This window comes from Lepisosteus oculatus, chromosome 24 (assembly GCF_040954835.1).
Source record: "Lepisosteus oculatus isolate fLepOcu1 chromosome 24, fLepOcu1.hap2, whole genome shotgun sequence".
NCBI classification, from domain to species: Eukaryota; Metazoa; Chordata; class Actinopteri; order Semionotiformes; family Lepisosteidae; genus Lepisosteus; species Lepisosteus oculatus.
The window spans coordinates 8,719,786-8,744,052 of NC_090719.1; the positions used below are offsets into that span (position 1 = coordinate 8,719,786).

General features: G+C 38.7%; 1 protein-coding gene across 4 annotated transcripts in view; it reads right to left on the minus strand.

Moving 5' to 3' along the window:
• Positions 1-24,267, minus strand: part of LOC102689900 (disabled homolog 2-interacting protein) — a 365,385-nt gene that overhangs the window by 324,398 nt on the left and 16,720 nt on the right. The window contains exon 1 of one of the 4 annotated variants that reach the window (XM_069183582.1): positions 15,106-15,343. The exons of the other annotated variants lie outside the window; for them this stretch is intronic. Coding sequence (XP_069039683.1) covers positions 15,106-15,187 — 82 coding nt within the window. The 5' untranslated portion in view covers positions 15,188-15,343. Of the gene's footprint in view, positions 1-15,105; positions 15,344-24,267 lie in introns of those variants that run through there. 4 annotated transcript variants of the gene reach the window in all.

Sequence of the window (24,267 nt, forward strand, 5' to 3'; positions counted from 1 at the left end):
AATTCAGAGTCGCAGGGGAGCCAGAGCCAATTCCAACAAGCAATAGGCACAAGGCAGGATACAGCCTTGAGGGGGCGCAGTCCATCATAGAGCAGAAATAGACATTAATAATTTTCCCAAGAGTCAATTAATCTACCAGTAAGGTTCTGGACTATGGGTAAAAAACATAGCACTTGGAAGTACCCCATTCAAACATGGGGAGAATATACAATCTCCACGCAGATAGCAACTTGGGTACAGAATTGAACTCAGGGCCCACAACACTGTAAGACAGCAGTGCTAACCACTGGTCCACCATGCTGTCCTCATTCATTTTCCAAAGCCAACAAGTGCATTTCTCGGTGTTGTACAACTAATTGGGCAACACATTGCATGTTCACCTGCTCTAACTGAATTCTGCAATATGTAATTCTGAATTCCATTACATTAAATAGATTCGTAGAGTTATCCATTCATTTAGAACATGTTAGTGGTGTTTATGTGAACAACATTTTGCTCAGTTCTTCAGTTGAAGGATCACTGTAATCTAAATTACTATGAATACCAGCAAAGCAGGGCCTTTCTCAAAGTCAAGAATACAGTAATTATGGGACCACTCTGCATTATAGGGCATGACTATCCATTTAATTATAGGATTATAATTGGCTAATTAGCCATCTATTCTGTTGGTGCTGATGACTGCTGTGCTACTATTGAAATAGGTCTTGGAAACAATACTTTGATATTCAATTCACTGTGACACTACATTTTACTGAGACTCCAAGATTTACATAAAAAAGAACATACTTCCCAATTAGTTTGTTCCAAAGCAAAGTGCACTGAACCTGTGACCTGCCATGCTATAGACAGGCCCATTAAGGTTAATTCATTAAAGTATTTTTTTGTTATTTCTAACAAATGTTTTCTTGCAATATTCTGGCATATATAAGGTCATGACTGCACAAGCAAAAAAACTATAAATGCTGGTGATGGGTCCATCCCTTTAAGAAAACAATGGCTGTAATATTTACAACGTAATAAGGAGAATGAACCTCACAAAACCTGCTTTGAAATGTGTTATGTATTTTATATAACTAAATACTGTACATTCACAAATCATAAAACAGCAAAGATAACTAGACATTATAACCAAAAACAAATCAGTTTTTTAAAGAGTTCTTTTTGTCTGCATATAACAGGACTTTTATCAATGATAGAGCATTAAACACAGGCACAATGCATACGCATGTCAATGTATTTAAAGCAATAAAGTAACAAAACCCTAAACTTCACTCTTTCAGTTTTACCAAACAAAATAAATCTGGCCACTGAGCCATCTACAAAAATACTGCCTCTATGCCAGCCACCATATGCCACAATGTTACATAATAAAAGAGAACTGTAGAGGTAACATGCTACACTGCTCTCCTTATCTGAGAAATGCTTGTACTAATTAAAACACCAGACACAGTGTTATCTGGTCTATATGGTGACAGCTGCATGAATCAATATATATTTTGTCACATTCATAAGACAAAAAGGAAAAAAAAATCTGAGCTTTGTGACAAACTGGAATTAAGCACTTAAGAGCCAAAGGCTCTCATTAAAAATTCTTTACCCATGTACAGTTCATGACACTAAAACCTAGACTTTTTCATCAAAGGTAAATGAGTCGTTCTGGCACCAACAACCAAATAAAATTAAATATGTACGCTTCTACTGTCTTTTATTCCTTTTCAATGCTAAAACTAAGAACCAGCTACAGCCCCATCACTTAGTTAATAAAAACAAGTTATTATTGTTAACTGTAAAATGAAGGCTACTTCATTACCTTGTACATGTTTTATCCTAACCTGTGCATTGAATCTGCTAAGATCGCTGCACCCACACAGTTTAAGACCAGGCCGATCAAACTGACATTGTCATTTAAGAAGCAAGACTGACATTTCCAATCCTTTTCATGCCAAAATTAAAGTAGGTGGCCAGGGCAGTAGGAGATTGAGATATAATTTCCTAGTGTGAAAAACAAAATCCGCTAAATTAAAATATAAATCATTCATATGCAGGCGGCAGCTAGTTTTCAGTTTTCAAGATTTATTCCTTTTCCAAGTGACTGAATTTCATGCCTTACTTATTCAAAAAAAGGCCGCAATTACCCTGTCTGAAAAATTAAAATCAAAGTAGCAGTTAATTTCATTATATAGACTTTACTTAAGGCAGTAACACCTTTCACGTCCTATGATCATGAGCTAATATCTTTTCATTTTAAGGCTTCAAGGTAAAGTACAGTACATGTATTTGGATTATGAAGTGAGAGGAAAGAGACAGTACACAAAAACAGCAAATGACCAAATATGTGTGATATAACTAAAAGAGAACCACAGAGGTCAGTATTAGCACTACTGCCCTTCCTAATTATATATCAGTGATCTTAATGCTGGTACAGTTAATAATATATATATATTATTATATATATATAATATATATAATACTTTTAAAACTGTAAAGGAATTTATCATTTAGATCAAATTCAAGACTGGGCAAACACTTGGAAGATGGTATTAAATGCAGTCAAGCGCAGACTTATTGCATGTATATATTGCATGGGGGTAGTAAAAACATACATCCACCCATTTTCTAACCCCTTCTTCCAATTCAGGGTCATGGGGGAGCAGGAGCCTGTCTTGACAAGCAATGGGTACAAGGCAAAGAACAACCTGGACAAGACGCCAGTCCACTGCAGGGTAGACACAGACATACACATGCATACACTCATCCTAGGGCTAGTTTTCCCTGAAGCCAATTAACCTACCAGCATGTCTTTGGACTGTGGGAGGAAACTCAAGCACCTGGAAGAAACCCACACAAACACAGGAAGAACATACAGTACAAACTTCATTTGAAAGAGTAATAGGAAAGCCTGAGCTTGACAGAGATCCTTTTGAAGATGCCTATCTTGCCATATCATTTTAGTCTTTTACACACGGTGGAAAAGCAACAAAACATGGCAAGCAATATGTTAGCATATACAGTTTTAAATCAAGAGCTGTTAGGTAAAAATTGTACAACGCACTGGTAAAATATCTTTGAGACGTTAAGACTAAGTTTTAATAACTACAGTACATTACAAAAAAAAGAGCAACAAGATACTTTCCAGGGGCAGACAAAAAGAACTGAGCCTCTTACACAAAGAATTGCGTAAAATTGTGGGAGTCTGGAATAAGCTACCCAGCTATGTTGTTGAAGCTGCTAACCCAGCTTCTTTCAACACATTGCTGAATGCGTTCCATGGATTAATTAGCTACTTGCAACAAAAAGGGCGCTTTCATTTGAAATCTCCTCACACAATGTCTTTTTTAAATTATTTTGCCACATTTGCACTACACTGTCAAAATTCCAGAGAAAAGATTTGAGAAAAAATTTCCTTTTGGTTGCTTGCTTGAATGCCTCACTACTGAGTTGACACCCTTCATGCAGACAGTCCTATTTTAAACACAGCAGTCAAGCATGACCTGCTGGTGGAGCCATTCTGCAAAATGCAGAACGAAAGGGTAGGTGGGCTATAGATGTCAAAAACTGTAATGACGTATTTACCCTAGAAAAGGTCACCATGTCATGTAATCAAACCCAGAACAGCCTACTTAACCGTGAAATATGTCAAGCCAGAACAGTTTTCCTATAAACACAAGTTAAAAACACTGTATAGTGCAATGCCACACATACTGTATACGTCTACAAAACATGAAACTCCGTCTCTTCAGTTTTAATAGAATACAGGACATAAGAAGAAAGTGGCATATGAAAAAATATTTTGTTTATTCACTTTCTCAAATACTCTACAATTTCATCGCTCAATTCATTTCCAAATAATACAATTATCTGAAGGATTTGCAGCCTTCCTTTGCTTAGCACTAAATGATAATGATTGAATTCCAACGTATTCATTAACTCTATATTTATAGGTCTTTGGAAGAAGTTTAGAGCTCTAACTTAAATATTAGGGATTACAAACCTAAAAGTTGGAACTTTTTTATTTATTGTATTTTGTTTTACAGTAACCATTTAAAAGATTGGGTACTTAAACTTATTATGGCACAGAAAAGAAAATGGTATAATAAAACTATTAACATTAACGGACATACAGGAAAAGGATCGTAATATTAAGGCACAAAAATGTAAATCGAATTTGATTTTAAAACCTAGAATTAAAAAACAAAACTGTGCAGTGCAATAATAGAGCTTGGAATAACACTCAGTTTTCAAAAAAATGTTGGGCTTGATAAAATACATTTCCTACAGAGATGACTTACTCAAAGGCAGATTTTCATCTGTTGATCCTGAGCCCAGTTTTGAAACAGATTGCAATCCTTTAATCAGGATGATGAAAGGCATTTTAAAGTTGTTTTAGGCACTTGATGGTTAGATTATCAACTTCTTGGTTTTTGGAGAGCATTTTACAACACTTTGGTTTCCTCCTGGACCACATCAAGCACCAGTCTCAAATGATGCAGAAATTAAAGTAGGTATTTAAAATGATCTGGTACTGTATAAGCTCCAGTGATTGAGACTTATCTCAATTTTTAAAACCTAGAATAATCAAATTCAGGTGCAAAAAAACATCACAGTTTACAGTCTGTTTTCATTGGCTCAGGCTGAAGAGTTTGAATGCGTCTATGTGCAATAGTTATTAATAACCTTTATTTTATATACTGTCTCCATGGTACGTCACCTCTTGTGAAATGGCATTAGTAAGCATAGGAACAGAAGGAGAAAGGGAAGAAAGAAGGAGAAGAAGAGAAGGTTCAACCAAAAGAATTTTCCTTGTTCGTCAGATCTGAAAACAGATTCTCTCTAGGTAATCTTAACATTGGAAGGGAACTGCTCTCTTTATAAAGAGGTCTGATGTCTTATTTTGGAATTTCAGATGTACTATGTTGGGAAATCTGTAGGTTAAAGATGTCTCCCCTACATTGTCTCCCTAAGATGTCTCCCCTAGTGATGCCTTGTTTAAGATAAGGAAATTAATTCTAATTTATTTGTCAGGATCCATTCAGAAAGGAAGAATTACTTCTGGGAAGGGTCCTTTTATTTAATAAGAAACCAATTTACTCTTGCTTTTTAAGGTAATTATAAGGATAAAATTCTGAATGCATTTTCAATTAAGAAGGCAAGACACTACAACTAATAACACACGTGTTATGTATTTGAGTTATTTAGTGTAATAAATATTTGTTTTTCCTCTCAATGTTTGCCAGCTGGACATTGATCTATTACCTAGCTGTGCCTTAAAATAAAGAACACCATGACCAGTAACATGTATCACTTGGTATTCCCTTTAGGGGGTGAAATTCTCATTTAATCTTTCTAATCTGCTTGTTGAGCAAGCTGGTGTCAAGACCTGATGCGAGTATTGATTTAATTACCTCCTTTTTTTTACAATTATAACCTTAATTCATTACAATATGCTTACATATAATACATACTGCATATATGATGAAGGACTTATTAAAGATCTTTGGCCAAGGACATGCAAGTGAAATCCTAATACAGTATTTATAGTTGGCAAATGAGCAAAAAATGAACTACCCTGAAGCAGAACTTTAAACTTTAATGACCCGCATTTAGAAAATGAAATGGATTCTGATCTTTGTCCTTGGGTCTTTTTGATGTGGAGAACTGGACCCTGCAACCAAAGGAATTTTCAAACCGATGTCAAGAAGTTTCAGACAACATTTTTTTTAAATTGAAATTGAAAGCAAGGATCAAAATATGAACCCAACTTTTCTTAAGTGCTCACCCATTACATGTTACATGTACATCAAGTGCTGCCACTTAAGACCTATAACTTCTTCATCCTATGTCGTGCCTTTTGCTATAATTTGCCTCAAGAATTCTTTCAGATGAGCCTTCATCTCAAAACACAGCAAATGGAGGCAACACCTTATGTTTTTGCACCGATTATCTCTCTAAAAAAGGAAGAAATCTTCAATCCCATTGAAGACAGGCACCTATTTTACAAGTTCGGAAATTCTCCCAACACGTTTTGAAAGTGTTGAAGAAAACCAAATCCTGAGTTCTAAAGTCAACTTGTAAGCCCCTTCTGTCAAGTGTCCAGACCTCTTCATGAAAATGGGTTGTCGTTGGTTGATTGCAAGGGGCAGTGTACAACTGGCTGAGTGCCACGCCAGCCAGGATTGACCAGGATAACCTCAGCTTATAATGCAACAGAGTTCCCTGGGATTTGCCCTGTCCTTGTGAGCCTGCGGTGTCATCACTAAGAACTGCATCATTCCAGTGTGTCTTCACTCACCTACTGTATAAATCAATGCACAGCTCACAGTGTGTCAAATGGAAAATGGCTTGACAGTGATCATATCAGAGGACAATATTCACATTGCTTGCTGCAAAAGGGGTCACAGCACTAAGACCTGATAAGCAGAAATTTGAAATTCAAATTGAGAATAATAAATAATAACACAATTTTAATAACACATTGTTGGCTTTCTTTCAGTGATAAGCAATGCTGCCTCACAAGCACTGGGGTCCTGGGTTCAACTCCTGTTGCTGTGAATTTCCTCCCACAGTCCAAAGACATACTGGCACAGCAGGTTAACTGGCTTCTGGGAAAAGTGGCCCTGGTGTAACTCTGCGTGTCTGTGAGTGCCCTACGATAGACTTACGTCCCATCCACAGTCTAACCTGCTTTGTGGCCATTGATCGGTCCCCAGTGACCCTGAACTGCAGTTAGAAAATGGATGGATTACCATTCCATCTTGATTTTAATATACAGCAGAACACAGCAAAAGCCAGAGGTTCTAGGATACAAAATTAAATTGATTAATAATTGAAAAATAATGAAGCAATGTGAGTGAACTCTCAATCATTCAAAGGACTCTGGAAATCCCCCATTCTCTTAATGCACTTCAACCTCCTGCAATACTCCCGAAGTACCATCAAAGCATAATGAACAGATGTCATTTTGGTCATCAAGCAATTGGTGCACTGTTCGGCAGCTCTCATGGGCAGACGCTCAGGCATAATTGCACTAGGTACTATTCTAGTCAGACATGATACTCCTAATGAGATACAAGGAAAGAGTGTGGTATCTGATATACCCACTACCCTTAAAGAGTATCTTGCTTCCAAGCACCACATTAAACTTACAAAAGGCAAAAAGATCTGCAGCAACTACTGGCTTAATGAAAAACAGCTGCACACTGTGCCTCTTCAGACTGCAGCCTTCCCCTCTGCTGTAATAAATCTATAGTAAAACCAATGTACTGCAGAATGGAGTGTATTTGCTCTACATAAATGAAAAATCGTACAAGCACAGTGAAGACCCAGCTCCTACAAGTCATACAAGCCTTCCTTGGAAATACGAGTAGCAGAGGAAATGGACAGGAAACTAATTACTTTTACAGCATAACACATATTATATTTTCTTATTCATTTGTTGAGGCAATGGTTATTGACCAATGTCATTAGCATTTTGGGGAACTGGTCCCTACTGTAATTAATTATCATTAGACTGCTGTCCAATACAGTCCTATTGACATGTCAGAGGAACTGATGACCACCGAATGTACAGTATTTTCAGATTTTTGATCTCTGGAAATGAGCTGTGATATTAAATGGGTGCTGTCAAAAAAAGTTCTATAATACAGCGAGTCTGAATTGGTCTTTGTCACATCTCACAAAGTATTCCCAAATTGGACGCCAGTGTAATATGATCAATAATTACAATGAGCCATCTTACTCATAGTTATTAAAAAAACGCATTCAACCTTTGTTTGAAGGATTCCAGGGAATCAGGAACAATAACAGGGCTGTTTTTTTTTTTACCCACACCTGCCCGCGGTTGTGAGAAACGAACCCGCACCCGCCCGACCCAATCTAGAACCTTTTTCTTTAACCTGAGCCCACCCGACCAGCGGGTAAACCCGCACCCACCCGGGGGTGTGAGTGAACCCCCGCATCACTACTGTATAGCTTATCCCAGATACAAAAAATCCTATATACCAATAATAGTCACCTGTAATTAGCCCTAAAAGCACACCTTCTTAACTTCTGCGCTTATCTTTGGGTCATCTCTTTATGACTGATCCGGAGTCTTCAAGATTAATATTGCCAATTCTTTTCAGGGATTTAGGATTCTGAATATGTGAATGACCAAGTGTCCTTGTTTCCTCCGCCACTCCATTGTAAAGCAATTAAATTCTTACACTGCCTCAGTGTATTGTATTTCTCTGAGGTCAGGAACTAACCTTTCCACTCTTCTTGTAACTCATAACAAAGCAGCAATTTCTTTTAGTAAAGTGGCAGCCACAGTTGCTCACCAAATTCAATATCAACAGTCAAAATGTGATCAGTGTACTTTACAATATAATATATTGATTTAAGTTCTGCACTTTGTACTACACAACCTAGCATTCCGCTAGGCTTTTTAATTGTCTAGTAACATGATATGAACACATTGTCCATGGAAAACCCTACATTTTTTCTACACAGTATGCTCCTTCTATAGAAGGCGTGATCTACTGAAAATGTACTACTACTGTACCTACATGTAATATTCTGTAAAGATTTGTCTGACAGTTACAAATTGTGAAAGTTTCACTTTGGAATTAATTGCTGCTCTACAGAAGTTATTATTGTCGATAGTTGATCATCCTCAAATTCGCCTTCTTATACTGGTTCCTTTAATTTCCTGCCATTCACTTTAATTAAATAAGTGGTTTATTATAAATGCCCACTTTAAGCATGAATAAATGGTCTTCCGCCATTTAAGGGGTCATACCCACCATTCAACAGCTCAATGAAGTGTATTCATTAAAAAAAATAAATTATAAGCATCCTGACAAATTAAAAAATGGCTTTATAGAATGTCAAACTGATTTGCCTTCCCAGGAAGCAGTATTCTAAATTCGTTTTTTTGTGCAACCAAAAATTTAAAACGTAAAACTAAAAATCAGGAACAAAACATTTCAATGTATTTCTTCCTGATTGACAGGGAATGTTGTCTATTAATCTGTTCATCTTAAGCATGAGTCACCTGTTTAAATGGTCTGAATAAGAAGCAGACTCACCAGAAAGGATGGAGTATGGCACTCTTAAAAAGCCCTTTTTTAAGTGCAGCTGCTTTTTTGTTTTTCTGACTAAATTGACATAATGATGCTACTGTGTTGAAATAGCAATGTTCACATGGTATCAAACCTCAGACTGGTTGGGGTATAAATAGAACTACATTAGAACTAATGAAATCCCATTTAATGGTTTAAAGAGACTAGTCATCTACAGTACATGGTGATGTCTCATATATGATGAATAACAACACTAGTCTATCCTGAATTTAAAGGATATGGATTCTGAAAGAAACCCATTTTCTCAGAAAAGGATCCTGTTTTGTATTTCTATGATTCAGCTGAAAATGCTTTGGAAAGCTTGGCAGGCAGGCAAACAGATAATGACAATATTTATTTCGAGTAAACAGGTAGCATAAAGTTGTCTTCTGGAGGCTTGAACAGCACTGCAACACTGAATGCGTAATCTTAGTCCTAAAGCTCTGGTCACATTTCTTGAAGGAACTGGGTGCCTTAACAGGGTGCTTGAGTATGACCCTTGTAATTCCAGGAATCATGGATCAATTTCTATGCTGTCCAACTGACGAGAACACAACCAAGTACCTCCGGAGACAGCACCTGTTCAACCTGCTAGAGACTGCTAGTTCCCATCTTAGCCTGGTCAGTACCTCTGACTTCATGGAACACAACCGTACACAAATGCGAGGGGTGGCCAATGCATTTTTAAAAATCCAGCTTTAACATCTTTCTTTTTAACTTCACAATAGAAGATCAACTGTACAAATAATATTTCCCCAAAAAATGGTCTTTGAAATTACATCTCCCAAACGTTTTGAACACACATCACACATTTCTGAAGGGATTCAACGAGAAAAAATAATGTTCTTTATTATGTGAAATAGATTTCTTTTCCCCGTGAACTGGGAATTCCATCACGGATGATAACTGTTTTTTAACTTCAGCCTATTGAAAGATTTTTTTATCATCTTCTAAAAAAATCCAAGTGCTAGCTTTTTGGCCTTTTTTTTCCCCCAAACATCTTTTTACTTCCATCACGGAATAAATGGTTGATATCAGCTTGTCGCCAAAAATGTGAGAATTTATTAAATGGCTAGAGGCCTCCTCCTACGTCTTTACAAATCTGAACCTGAGGCAGAAAAACAATTACATCTCACAGCGTTCAACAATATGGCACTGGTGAAATAATCATTTTCTGTTCACAACAAACTTCTAAGAAACGAAGCTTGAAAAATTTTAAAATAAAAAGACTCCCTGGGGTGTCATTTTTTTGTGCATATACTTTTTGTTTAACCACATGCAGTTGTATTTCTCCTTTAGTACACTCACATAAACATACACTAAAAAAAAAACTTACCAAATCACTTCCAGTTCCCCAGAGCCTGTTGAAAACAGTGCTTTACCACATTCAACCCAGCACTTTCTGGCAAGTGTCCTGTGCGACAGAATTCTGCACCCTGCTTTTTAATGCAGTGGTGGAGATGCTGCAGAGCGCAACTGAACAACTCTAGCCATACTGAAGCAAAATTCACCATCTGGCTAAAACTACTAACACACAGATGTCCAACTCAAGTCACTGAGAGCCGCAGGGTCTTCCATTCTGTTAACAGAAGTCAGTTCAAAATGTTTAAAGCGCCTTGTTTCCAACATGCGACGATGTGGAAACATACATAACTAAAGAGTAGGAGTGGTGCGGTGGCTCTTTGGCTAAGGATCTGTGTCTGTGGCTGGAAGGTTGAGGAATCCTACTCCGTTGGGCCCCTGAGCAAGGCCCTTAACCCCCACGGCTTCAGGGGCACCATATAAATGGCTGACCCTGAGCTCTGACCCCAAGCTTTTCTCCCTGTCTGTCTCTCTCATGGAGAGCAATTTGGGGTATGCGAAAAGACAAATTCCTAATACAGGAAATTGTATATGGCTAATAAAGTGAGTAACTTTGAAAGTACTTCATTAGAAAGGTGAATGTCTGATAATAGTGTATTTACTAGAGAAAAGAAACCACCCTTAACTCCATTTGACTAAAATATTGAATTTGAGCTTTTAGACGCATAATTCAAATAATTTTGAGCCAGTTTAGCATAGGTCACCAGTCATAAAAATTATATTAGATAACATGGAGTCCATTTTGTTTCCTTCATCCTGCAAAGACTAAGGGAGGGAAAGAAGTAGTTAAAAGGAGTCACTTGTTTCAAAATAATACAGAAAGCCTCCCAGATATACAGTAGAGCTGTAGGTAGTATCACAAGGGCTTGTGCGTCTTTTTCTTCTCAATAACAGAACAAGAGAATATAGCTGCAATTTCTGTTCATTAATTATATAAGATGTTTCTAAATATGATGCGTAACTGCTAGGTGTGCTTCGATGACCATAGGAACAATTCCTATCATCTGATCTAAGCAGGTATTTATTCTTCAACCTGACATTTGTTATTCTTGTGTGTTCTGCAGTGGATCACTGTCACAACTGGCTACGTTTAGCTGACAAAGCTTCAGCTGTGTGTTCTGCATTTTTCTTATTATGTAGGTTTATATTTCAGTTAATACGACCATAAATGCTAATAAATCTTTACAAACTCCCCTGAAAAGGCTACTCAAGGATGGAAGAGATTAATGTGCTGCTGCAGTACTGTGTGTGTTATCAGGCATGTTTCAGCAATGGGCCGTAATGACCTTTTACAATGTTAATTCGCTTGTCTTGAACAGTTCCTCACAAAAAGCTTTATTTGTCTTGTCAAACCCTACTTTTTCTGCATCACCTAGTTAGCCTGACAAGTAATCAAAGCTGACACAACAACCAAGAATCAAGCTGAACACCTACAACAAAGGGAGCAACAGAAAAATCAATAACAGGAAAAAGCTGAGTTTTGACTTTTAGGCAACCAGAAGAACAGCTTTGTTTTGAAAACCTATGCCATAATAAAGGGAATATTGTACCTCTGCAACAAAGTAGTTTTAAAAGATCTTCAATTAAGATTGGTAACACTTTGTAGAAGTAAATGTATGGTCTTACAGTGGTATAACATTTAACAGAAAAGAAGGACTATTAAAAGTTATTGAGAAGCTTATTCTTGGCAGTTCTCTATTTTTTCATTACGTGCTTACAAGTAATAAGATTTTTTTATGGAGGAGTTAATAAGAATTTACTGTATATATTTCTTTATTGCTGGAATAGATCCAGATGTGTTAAAAGGAAACCAACAGGACACACAGTAGCAAAGAAATCTAAAAATAGTGGAATGATCTAAAGGGTAATACAGATCATACCACTCGTCTAAGGCAGTTTAGGGAGTGTCCTTATGTTGCTTAAAAAAATCCCGATGCATTTACTATACATACAAATCTGGATTATGACAAAACAGATTGCAATTATAGTATGCATAATTCTATTCAAGAGTCAAAATTCTCTCTTTTAATAGGTTTTAATCTTTTATGTGTAATTCAATAATGATTGGTAACAAAAATGCTAAACTGCTCAAAGCAGTAAACAGAAACCTAACCGAATAAGCAACCTTTAAATTGTGCTTTAACCTCTTTCCCCATGAGACAAAGGCAGGAAATTTAGTAAAACTAAATTCTTCTGAACCAGTATAGCCAGGATTTGTCAAATTTTGGATCTGACCTCTTTGTTGACATGTTTGTGCAAGAAGTGGGTCTATAGCTTTTTTACTTACTCATCTTTTAATGGTGCTCTTGCAACAGCTTGCCTCAATAAATTCTTGATGCCTTTTCCTCTTGTGCTTCTGAACACAAGATTAAAGCTTTAGTCTTGGCATTTGATCTGCTCTTTAATTCCTGTATTGTAAGCATAAGGGGCATACGACATATGTTTGGTAGCAGCTGAAAGCTTTCCATACATTATATGCCACACTCTTGCAGAAGAACAACATGACTAACATATACTATAATTAGAAAGAAAATCTCTTAAGACCTTGCGTAAATATTGCAAACGTAATCTTAATTCAGGTGGATTTAAACCAATAATTACTTATGGCTCTAGTACCCTTCTTATTATTTTAACCAGTATACTGTAGTTTTGAAATGCCATTAAGTCTGTAACTGATTTACATGGTTTTCCCCTTTCCAATTTTTTACTCATCCTCGTGCCCTAATTAAGTTTATGCACACAGTACATGTGGCATGTTAGAACGGTAGCTGGGGGACTTACAGAAAATGCCTTAATGAATCCCTTCAATTTCACCCTGGACACCACAATTCATTACATATTTTCTAAAGCCAGAATCTCAGTTTTGCCTGCAGCTGGGTTGATGGTAATCAGATAGCACAATCTGATTTAAAAAAAAAGGTTTTAATAAAAAAAAAGCTAACGGTACAAAATGTAGGGTCTGCAATTAAGTAAAAGGTTTTCTAAATATACATAAACCTAAATTCCTACACTACACAGACTTCTGTATGATTTTGTTACTACAGTTTATGACCTAAGCCTGCACTGAGGCTGGCACATTATTTAGTCCCATAGGCTAACTTGCTCTGCCCCTCATTCCAGCATTGGTCTATGACCAAATAAATAGTTTTTAAAAATTTCTCATCTTGAATTTCAAACCGGATTGCTTTTCATAAGCCTGCGACACACGGGGAGTGAGAGGGTGGGTGTGTATGTGGGCCTTGAAAAATGATTTTTTAAAAATACATCATTATCAATTACAGGGAAATGCACCTTTTCTTTTCGAAATAGTTTTCTTCTTCTTGCTCCAGTCTGAGTTTTTGCCCTTTTTTTTTACTACTATCTTGATCCTCGGCCAAACAAAGTTAAAAAAATGCCGTAGTATGGTGCTCCTCCTAAATATTTTTTTTTCTTCATTTGTCTCTCAGTCATTCTTAGCATTTCTTCCTCCTCCCCAACTTTTTAGTTTGTAAAAAGACCCAGAATGGTATATCTCCTCCCCTTATAAACCTGAAACAGGCATTTCCCAGGTGTTATAGATTTTCTTATATACTGCTCTTTCGCTTCAAGAGAGCTGAGGAAACCAGGAACTTGTAGTTCTTTTACTTTAAGTTTCTTATCCAAAGCTCCATTACTGTACCTTTAGTTTGGAGTTAGTTACTGTATGTAGTGATCTTTGATTACCTTATCTCTCAGAATGGCTACAGAACTTGGAGCACTTGGAGGAAAAGAAAACTCCACCCAGTTATTCAAATAAAACCCAGAAACTATGTACTGAAGCTCAATCTATAACAGTTTCTGATGCCAAGTTAATTAAAAACATTGTCAGCGCCTATCTTATCTGGCAGATACAGTATACAACACCTTGCAGACCACTGGTTTACTATGTCAACAAAAGGACATACTACATGATACTAGAGGTTAATGATAATCTAGTATAACTCAAATAATAAAGATCTAAGCAAAGAAATGTTTAGCCTTTCCTTTATTTTACATGTTTCTAGTCACTCTGCAATTAGGAAATATTAAGACGGAGCAGAGTGCTTAAGTCATGCTTTAGGACTACAATGCTAGCAAAAATAACCCACATGTTGATCAAACATGCATGAATAAAACCATCTTTCATTGCAAAGAGTCAAAAGGATGCTGATATTAAAATAACCCTCGATACTTTCCGGGCTGTTTCCAACAGCTTTGTTTTGTCTTTAAGGATACAAAGCCATTTTTACTGCGTCGAACAGACTTGGTATCATCTGTCCAGACATCAACTCAGAGTCTCGGAACAGCTTACAGTAAATCCCTTTACAGTTGTCTAATTACAGAGCCCCCTGGAACTTAAGCAGTGAATCACAGTCCTGATTATCAACCTTTAGTAATGGAGGAGGAAAAACCATTGTCCAACAAATGTATCATCATTACAACTTAAATGAAGTACAATTACATGAATACAACATCTAAAATTGCATTTAAAACACCGCAAGAATACATTTTAAACAAATGCATTTAATTGTATTGACATAATACATGCTACAACTAGGACACAATGTTAAACATTAGTCGTTAAGAAAGGCACACTGGATGGCACAAACGATATTTAACCAGCATTTATAAAAACCTTGAGGCTCACCAAATGCCCAGTATCTGCATGAATTGTTTGGTCCTTTGTCACTCTCGCTTTCTAAGCAGTCTGTAGCTGTACTTCTCTTCATTACCTCCGGCACAAACAAGGTGACCTATAATTTTTTCAAAGGAATAGTACCCTGATATGAGCTTGCACTGCAGAGATGGTTTTTTTCTCAGTCTTCAGAGGCACTTGGGGTGTCTGTGATGAAGCTCACTTGGCTGCATCTTTATAAAAACCAGTGCAAAACTAGTTCAATCAGCTGCTCCCAGCCGCAGCGGTTGAGCAGGCGAGTTAAAAAGTGAGCTACTGTATATGTAATCTCTAGACGTCTACCCAATTAAAGATAATACTTCCAATACACGAAGAACTATATACAGCACAGTACATGTATTATTTTTAGGGGTTGAGATCAGCTGTCTCAATAGCTGACCCAGAACAGACTGTTCATCAGTGGGCATCTTCACCCTCTTTTACACTACACATGTCCCGCCTCAAGTCCCAGCAGCGCTGTCCCGCCTCAGGCCCCACGCAGCGCTGTCCCGCCTCAAGTCCCAGCAGCGCTGTCCCGCCTCAGGCCCCGCGCAGCGCTGTCCCGCCTCAAGTCCCAGCAGCGCTGTCCCGCCTCAAGTCCCAGCAGCGCTGTCCCGCCTCAGGCCCCGCGCAGCGCTGTCCCGCCTCAGGCCCCAGCAGCGCTGTCCCCCATCAAGCCCCAGCAGCGCTGTCCCCCATCAAGCCCCGCGCGCAGCGCTGTCCCCCATCAAGCCCCGCGCGCAGCGCTGTCCCGCCTCAGGCCCCGCGCAGCGCTGTCCCGCCTCAGGCCCCGCGCAGCGCTGTCCCGCCTCAGGCCCCGCGCAGCGCTGTCCCGCCTCAGGCCCCGCGCAGCGCTGTCCCGCCTCAGGCCCCGCGCAGCGCTGTCCCGCCTCAGGCCCCGCGCAGCGCTGTCCAGCCTCAAGCCCCAGCATCACAGTACTGCTTCACGCCCAACACAACTGTACTGCATCAAGACAAGGAAACTTTGGCCAGCAAATTACAAAACTAAACATGATCTTTGGACTAAAAGACTCACCACACCTCCTTCAGCTTTCCCCAGTAAAGCCACTCAGGAACCCCACATAAAATATGAAAACACGTATCAAAGAAACGTTACCGGTACAAAAATCGGCGCATGGATACAGAACCGATTTTCAACAATCAAAAACAGTGCTTCATTACAAAAACCTTTACAGTACATAAAACTGCCTCATCAGTTACTTAATGCAAATCAAAACCAGTTTAACATTTAAAAAAACTGCAGAGGTGGATGTCTGAAAGTGTAATCACTTGAAAGTTCGGCTTCCTGAGCCACTCTCTTCCAGCACATGAGTCAGTTACTCTCCAGACAAGAATCCTTGAAAGTTTAATAATTCTCTCCTTAAAACATTGAGATTTACAATCATGAAATGTCAGCTTGGTAGGGAGCTACCAAGGGAGCAGGATAATAGACCAGCTGTCCTGTATTAAAGCTGTTCTTGTGGCAATTACCTCAACTGAAGCAATGATTTATAAATACAAATCTGACAGCAAAATGCGGCATTAAATCTCAAACCTGTCAGACAAATTGAGCTACCTTAGAAAAATACAGTAGGGTAAAGAAAAACTAATTTTAAAAAATATCTAGCAGAGCTCCAATGCATTTGACCTTCAGATATAGCACAAGGCATTCAGAATGCAGCAACCACTGGACCGCTGGCATCCTTCAGGAATAAGTCCATGACAATGGACACTGGTGGAAGAAACACGGTAGGTGAAAATTCATTTAGCATCTGACTTTTTAGCTCGATAACCCATGTCAAGCCAATATTTTTTAAAGATCTTATTCAACTTATGACAAAACCATTCAAAGAAATGAAAACAAAAGCAAAACTATCAAATTCCATTTTACTGAAATTCTCAAAATCAAGATTTGGATGTGCATAGGCCTTCATCACCATAATTGAATACTTTGCTGCCCTCAAGTCATTGCCAGACACCCACTATTTTGGTACTGGCTGCCTGAAACAGCACGGAGAGCGACCCACACAAGAACAACAAACAGCTGTTCAATTCGATGCTTCCTTGGGGAAAACAGGAGTCCAATATATTTAATTCAATGTGCATCATGATGCTGCCACATTGGCAAAAATACATTGCACAGGCTGCACTGAACCGACTTGTAGAGCCACAGCTGTAATTAAGTAATGGTGTCTGAGGTGTCCAACCTGACATTTAAAACATTCGCCTCTTCATTTGTTGTTGTTGTTGTTTTCCAAGTTAACATCTTTGTTAGCTCTAATAGTAATGCATATAGCTTGAACTTAATATCCACATCCAGAACTTATCACAAAGCCACTCATTGGTGCTACCATGCATGGGAATTTAAACCAGAACCCATTGGGCACAAGGTGGAACGACATAGTGTATAGGATGCTAGGCTACTGCACAGCACACATGCCTGTGCAGACACAAGAATACACAAACACAGTACAGTAAGAGCTGTGTGTCAGCAGCACTTACCACCATGTTGTTGCTCAATGGTTGTGTATTTCAAGACGAAAAAGAACTACATCCAGCAACAGAACATGTTCTCATAAACACTATCACTAACATTTGTACTACAACCTCACTTTGTCAAATTTGAACACAACATATCATGAAAGGGTGTTGCGTACACAGCCATATATTTTGGATTCATACTAAGAAAAATCATTTCTTAAAAAAAAGCATCACAGAAACACGTTAACTAGTGACCATGAATTGCCTTAAAAACTGCGTAGAAAAGTGTGAACACTGAAACAAGTCAAACTTTCATTTTCCTGGCCTCAGGGGATGTGCACCCTCAATGAACCCACTGCCAGGTTTGGACACAGTGCCTGGCTCTTGGTACAATCAGAGCCAGAGATATCCATACGGTATTTCTTTTAAAAAATGAATGGAGAACCAACAGCTACTGTAGCAGGCTAAGAACAGCTACAGCACAATGGAAGCACAAAGCACAAAGTCATAAGCTAAAACCACAGCATTACAGTGCCTTGCAAAAGTATTCGGCCCCCTTGAACTTTTCAACCTTTTGCCACATTTCAGGCTTCAAACATAAAGATATAAATTTTTTATTTTATGTGAAGAATCACCAACAAGTGGGACACAATTGTGAAGTGGAACGAAATCTATTGGATTTTTGAAACTTTTTTAACTAATAAAAAAATGAAAAGTGGGGCGTGCAAAATTATTCGGCCCCCTTGCGTTAATACTTTGTAGAGCCACCTTTTGCTGCGATTACAGCTGCAAGTCGCTTGGGGTATGTCTCTATCAGTTTTGCACATCGAGAGACTGAAATTCTTGCCCATTCTTCCTTGCAAAACAGCTCGAGCTCAGTGAGGTTGGATGGAGAGCGTTTGTGAACAGCAGTTTTCAGCTCTTTCCACAGATTCTCGATTGGATTCAGGTCTGGACTTTGACTTGGCCATTCAAACACCTGGATACGTTTATTTGTGAACCATTCCTTTGTAGATTTTGCTGTATGTTTGGGATCATTGTCTTGTTGGAAGATAAATCTCCGTCCCAGTTTCAGGTCTTTTGCAGACTCCAACAGGTTTTCATCCAGAATGGTCCTGTATTTGGCTGCATCCATCTTCCCCTCAATTTTAACCATCTTCCCTGTCCCTGCTGAAGAAAAGCAGGCCCAAACCATGATGCTGCCACCACCATGTTTGACAGTGGGGATGGTGTGTTGAGGGTGATGAGCTGTGTTGCTTTTACGCCAAACATATCGTTTTGCATTGTGGCCAAAAAGTTCGATTTTGGTTTCATCTGACCAGAGCACCTTCTTCCACATGTTTGGGGTGTCTCCCAGGTGGCTTGTGGCAAACTTTAGACGAGACTTTTTATGGATATCTTTGAGAAATGGCTTTCTTCTTGCCACTCTTCCATAAAGGCCAGATTTGTGCAGTGTAAGACTGATTGTTGTCCTATGGACAGACTCTCCCACCTCAGCTGTAGTTCTCTGCAGTTCATCCAGAGTGATCATGGGCCTCTTGGCTGCATCTCTGATCAGTCTTCTCCTTGTCTGAGCTGAAAGTTTAGAGGGACGGCCAGGTCTTGGTAGATTTGCAGTGGTCTGATACTCCTTCCATTTCAAGATGATCACTTGCACAGTGCTCCTTGGGATGTTTGAAGCTTGGGAAATCTTTTTGTATCCAAATCCGGCTTTAAACTTCTCCACAACAGTATTACGGACCTGCCTGGTGTGTTCCTTGGTCTTCATGATGCTCTCTGCGCTTTCAACAGAACCTTGAGACTATTACAGAGCAGGTGCATTTATACAGAGACTTGATTACACACAGGTGGATTCTATTTATCACCATCAGTCATTTAGGACAACATTGGATCATTCAGAGATCCTCGCTGAACTTCTGGAGTGAGTTTGCTGCACTGAAAGTAAAGGGGCCGAATAATTTTGCACGCCCCACTTTTCATTTTTTTATTAGTTAAAAAAGTTTCAAAAATCCAATAGATTTTGTTCCACTTCACAATTGTGTCCCACTTGTTGGTGATTCTTCACATAAAATAAAAAATTTATATCTTTATGTTTGAAGCCTGAAATGTGGCAAAAGGTTGAAAAGTTCAAGGGGGCCGAATACTTTCGCAAGGCACTGTATATACACTCCTTGCCATAGCAAAGAGGTGTTCACAAACACATTACAGAAGTAAATGGCAACATTTAAAAGACCATTGACTTTATGCACAGCACGCATTTCTTCACTTTCAGAAAGAAGGATGATCTTCGTGCTCTGTGATGTCACATGAGCCTTTCGTGTTTTTCCAATATTTTGCCATCTGAGGCATCTGAAATCTATTTGTTTGCTGCTGTCAAAGCCCATTTAAAAAAAGAAAAGTGAAGCAAATTTAAACTGCTGAGATGAAAATACGGACATACTGTAAGCTCTTACTGCATACAGCACACTTACAAAAACAGGACAGTTTTCACTTTGCTCCTCTACCAACATTTAAAAAAATCATTGGCTTAAGAAAATCAGTAAATAACAATGCATTACTTAATATGCAGTATACTGTATATCATCAGTATACATCACATGTATACCACTCATGTATACAATCAACACTGATACCATTTTCTCACCAACTGCTTAGTGTAAGCTAGCTTTGACAAAAAATAAACACCAGATTGGAAGCAGCCTGCTTATAGTGCATTTCTTATATTGTAATAAGTTTAAGACCTAGAATAACTATAAAGTCGTACTGAATATAGGCTAGGCAATAAATGAATTCAAAGAAAACATCCATCCATTCTCTAACTGCTTCCACCAACTCGGGGTCGTGGAGGAGCCAGAGACTATCCCAGCAACAGAGAGCACAAGACAGGGTACACCCTGGATGGGCACACACAGACACAGACACACACACACTCAAACTAGGGTCAATTTTCACAGAAACGAATTAACCTACTAGTATCTTTTTGGACTGTGGGAGGAAACCAGAGCACCAGGAAGAAACCCACATGAACACAGTGAGAGCATACAGACTCCACGCAGACAATGTTAACCACTGCGCCACCTCGCGCCCAAAAAAATCGTAATAATAATAATAATAATAATAATAATTGCTTACACTTATATAGCACTTTTTCTGGACACTCCACTCAAAGCGCTTTACAGGTAATGGGGATCCCCTCCACCACCACCAATCTGCAGCATCCACCTGGATAATGCGACGGCAGCCATAGTGCGCCAGAACACTCACCACACATCAGCTATCAGTGGGGAGGAGAGCAGAGTAATGAAGCCAATTCATAGATGGGGATTATTAGGAGGTCATGATTGATAAAGGCCGATGGGGAAATTTGGCCAGGATGCCGGGGTTACACCCCTACTCTTTTCGAGAAACCCTGGGATCTTTAATGACCACAGAGAGTCAGGACCTCGGTTTTACGTCTCATCCGAAAGACGGCGCCTGTTTACAGTATAGTGTCCCCGTCACTACACTGGGGCATTAGGACCCACATGAGCTGCAGGGTGAGCGCCCCCTGCTGGCCCCACTAACGCCTCTTCCAGCAGCAACCTTAGTTTTTCCCAGGAGGTCTCCCATCCAGATACTGACCAGGCTCACACCTGCTTAGCTTCAGTGGGTTAAGTTGATATTGTCGCGAACCGCATTCCTACAAGCACCCCCTCACCGCCAACACCCGCGCACTAATTAATCAAACGTCATCCCTCACGTTCTTCCCTATTTATACCCTCTCACTCCACTCAGTCCCTGCTCACTATTGAGAATAACCCTTGGCCTTCTCTTGTGCGCATAAACTACTCACCACCTGATTTCTGGCTACAAGACTTTGTTTTCCACCGCTTCGACTTAGTCTCGCCTCTCGTTTTGGATTTGGATGCTCTCGACCTGACTCTTGTGATACCCGACCTTGATCTTCCACCTCGACAACTTTTGCCTTTTGCCTTTGGGATTTGGACGCCAAACACCAGCTACCTACGGTCTCAGTCCCGCATAGGGTCCAACCAGGTGTTCCTAATGCCATCTTGACAGATATATCATACTTAATGTGTTTAAGAGAAGATGTGAACTAAAGAAGATACCACTTGGGATACAAACTAGGAAAAATACATTAAGTACTACAGAACCTAATAGCATTAAAAATTAAGCACCTCTTCTAATGCATTTTGCTGCTCCACACACATCTTAATGTATCTCTTTCTTATATCTCACCCTCTAATGAGTCCTAGAGGTACATTTTCAAGAAACTATGAATGTCATTACTAATATACAAGGAAACTCAGAAGAGTTAAGATACATTTTTGTGGACTGCATGAATTATTTAACTTGTGTTTATCCAAGGTGACATTATGATGAATGAAGTACAAATTAGTAACAGTACAAAACACATAATGTAGAGAATCTGCTAAATACTGTACGTCATCACACAATGATCAAAAGAAAAAACAAGGCACATTGTTTTGTGAACACTAAATTCTTGAAGAACTGAAAAGGATGCAATACAATGTACAAGGCACATAAAGTAGGATAATGAATCCTACAATTTACAGATAGATCCCAAATAAGTTGGTCTTAAGGAGGTACTGTAGGATCTTGAAATTCATTGTCAAGATGACATTGTGACATGAAAAACATGAGATAGGTGGGGACAAAAGAGGTTTTACTTACATTGGCAACTTCTGACACCCAGCAGATACCTGGTTGTTCTGTCTAAATACCTATGGTAGGCTCCACCTTCAAATGTGAAATTGTGCTTTTGCAATTACAGTAGATATGCTCCAACCCATGTGGGAAATACCTGGATTTTCACATGAATGCAGAATCTGTGCAAATACTAAATAAGGATCTGTAGAGAGATCCTGGAGAGATCTTCTTCCAGCAACCATTTGAAAAAGGCCCTCTTTAGAAAAGTTAAGATTCATCAGAAGCTGGTGAGCTGGAATGTTTTAAAGAACTGTGGAATAAGCCTTTGAAAAAACTAGATCACATCAAAAGAGGAGCTCAGTGTATACCCTTAAACCATTAATTATAATTACACTATGAAAAAAGCTGCTGCTGATGAAGTCTGTGAACCAAGCTTCAGACTGTGAATAACTACACAATAACCGTTAAATGCAGTAATTTAGCTGGTATATTATAAGTGAAGTCTTAAAGTTTCCTGAAGATGTATCCACAGACCTTTAGTTTTATCATATTCAACTTCTCATGTAAGCTTCAATTGTTTTAAATAAAATGGAAAAAAAATGTCAAAACTTTGATTTAATAAACAGATGTGTAACAACGAATAAGGTGATCATGAAGAGATCTAGATGAAGATGGGTTTCTAAACAGGAACTGCTTTATCTTATTTCAAGACACAACACTGAACAACAGTCAATGTGTACTCCTCAAGGGTACTTGGGAGACTGGTTTTCAATTAACAGGTTGCACTCAGATTCTTCATTAAACTAATTACTGACTTAATTGGCGAGATGGAACATTTTATGATCTATAAAACTCACACTTCCACGGCAATGAAGGCCTGGATTTTAGCACCTACAGTATGCTTAACACTGCTAACTGTTGTAGAAAGCAAACCAGCATTATCTGAGCTCACAAAAGAACAAGTAAAGGTTTATTCCACACTGAAAAGAGAAGAAAAGAAATACAACGTTTTAGCTGCGGAGCCTCCTTCGAGCTCTCCAGACTCAAGAAAATGAACATGTAGCTGTGAAGACAGATGTACCATCAGAATGGGCTTCATCAGGAAAATACACAGGGATCGTTTCAGTGTTTTGGGACAAAAATTGACTGGTCTAAATCTATAATGAGAATTCCACGTACTGTAAGAAACAAGATCTTTTACGTAGACTGCAGGATGTTTTAGTTGTTTACTAATCAAATTCCTCAAAAGATACTACAATAAACAGATATTAAAATAAAAAAAGTAACAGAAACGTACAAAATTGACATAAGGTTGTGTTGGGAAAGTAACTAATGCGTTTTAACTAATAATTGACTTTTTCATTTTCATCTTTCCTGCATTAGGAGAAACAAGCACAGTTCCAAAGTGGAGGTAATTAAGTGAAACAGTGCATTTCAAGGGCAATAAAAGTATGATGAACTACCTTCAGGGGTGCCAACACTTGCCAGCTTTGATGCAGAACCAGCGCATTAAGTATCTGATATATCACAGATAATGCCAATTATGCCCAGTGGGTCTCATTGTGCTCTCATTAGCTTCACTCAAACAGAACTGTCATTCGTGTTTCTTTTCTAAAAAAAAAAGCGCTACTGGACCTCCTTGGTTGAAGTAACAAGCGATGCCTTGCTTTTTTCTGACAATGCCACTAATTCCATCTGATACATGGCCACAATCCCCTGTCCTTGACAACTGACAAGAATATTAAAGTTCTGTTTCTGTCATACCTGTCACACTGCTGACCACACCAAAATAATGACGGTCAGCAAGTATAAGGAGAAATAAACAAATTCTTTATAGCATTATAGCATTTAAAACTTTCAAAAAAAACTTTTATAAGTTAGCTACTTAGCCTCCTAGCCTGAAGAAGGCTTTTTTTTGTAACAGGAAAACCAAAAACCTCTACCACAAGTCCAGAGAACACATTAAAAAAAAACAGGAAAACA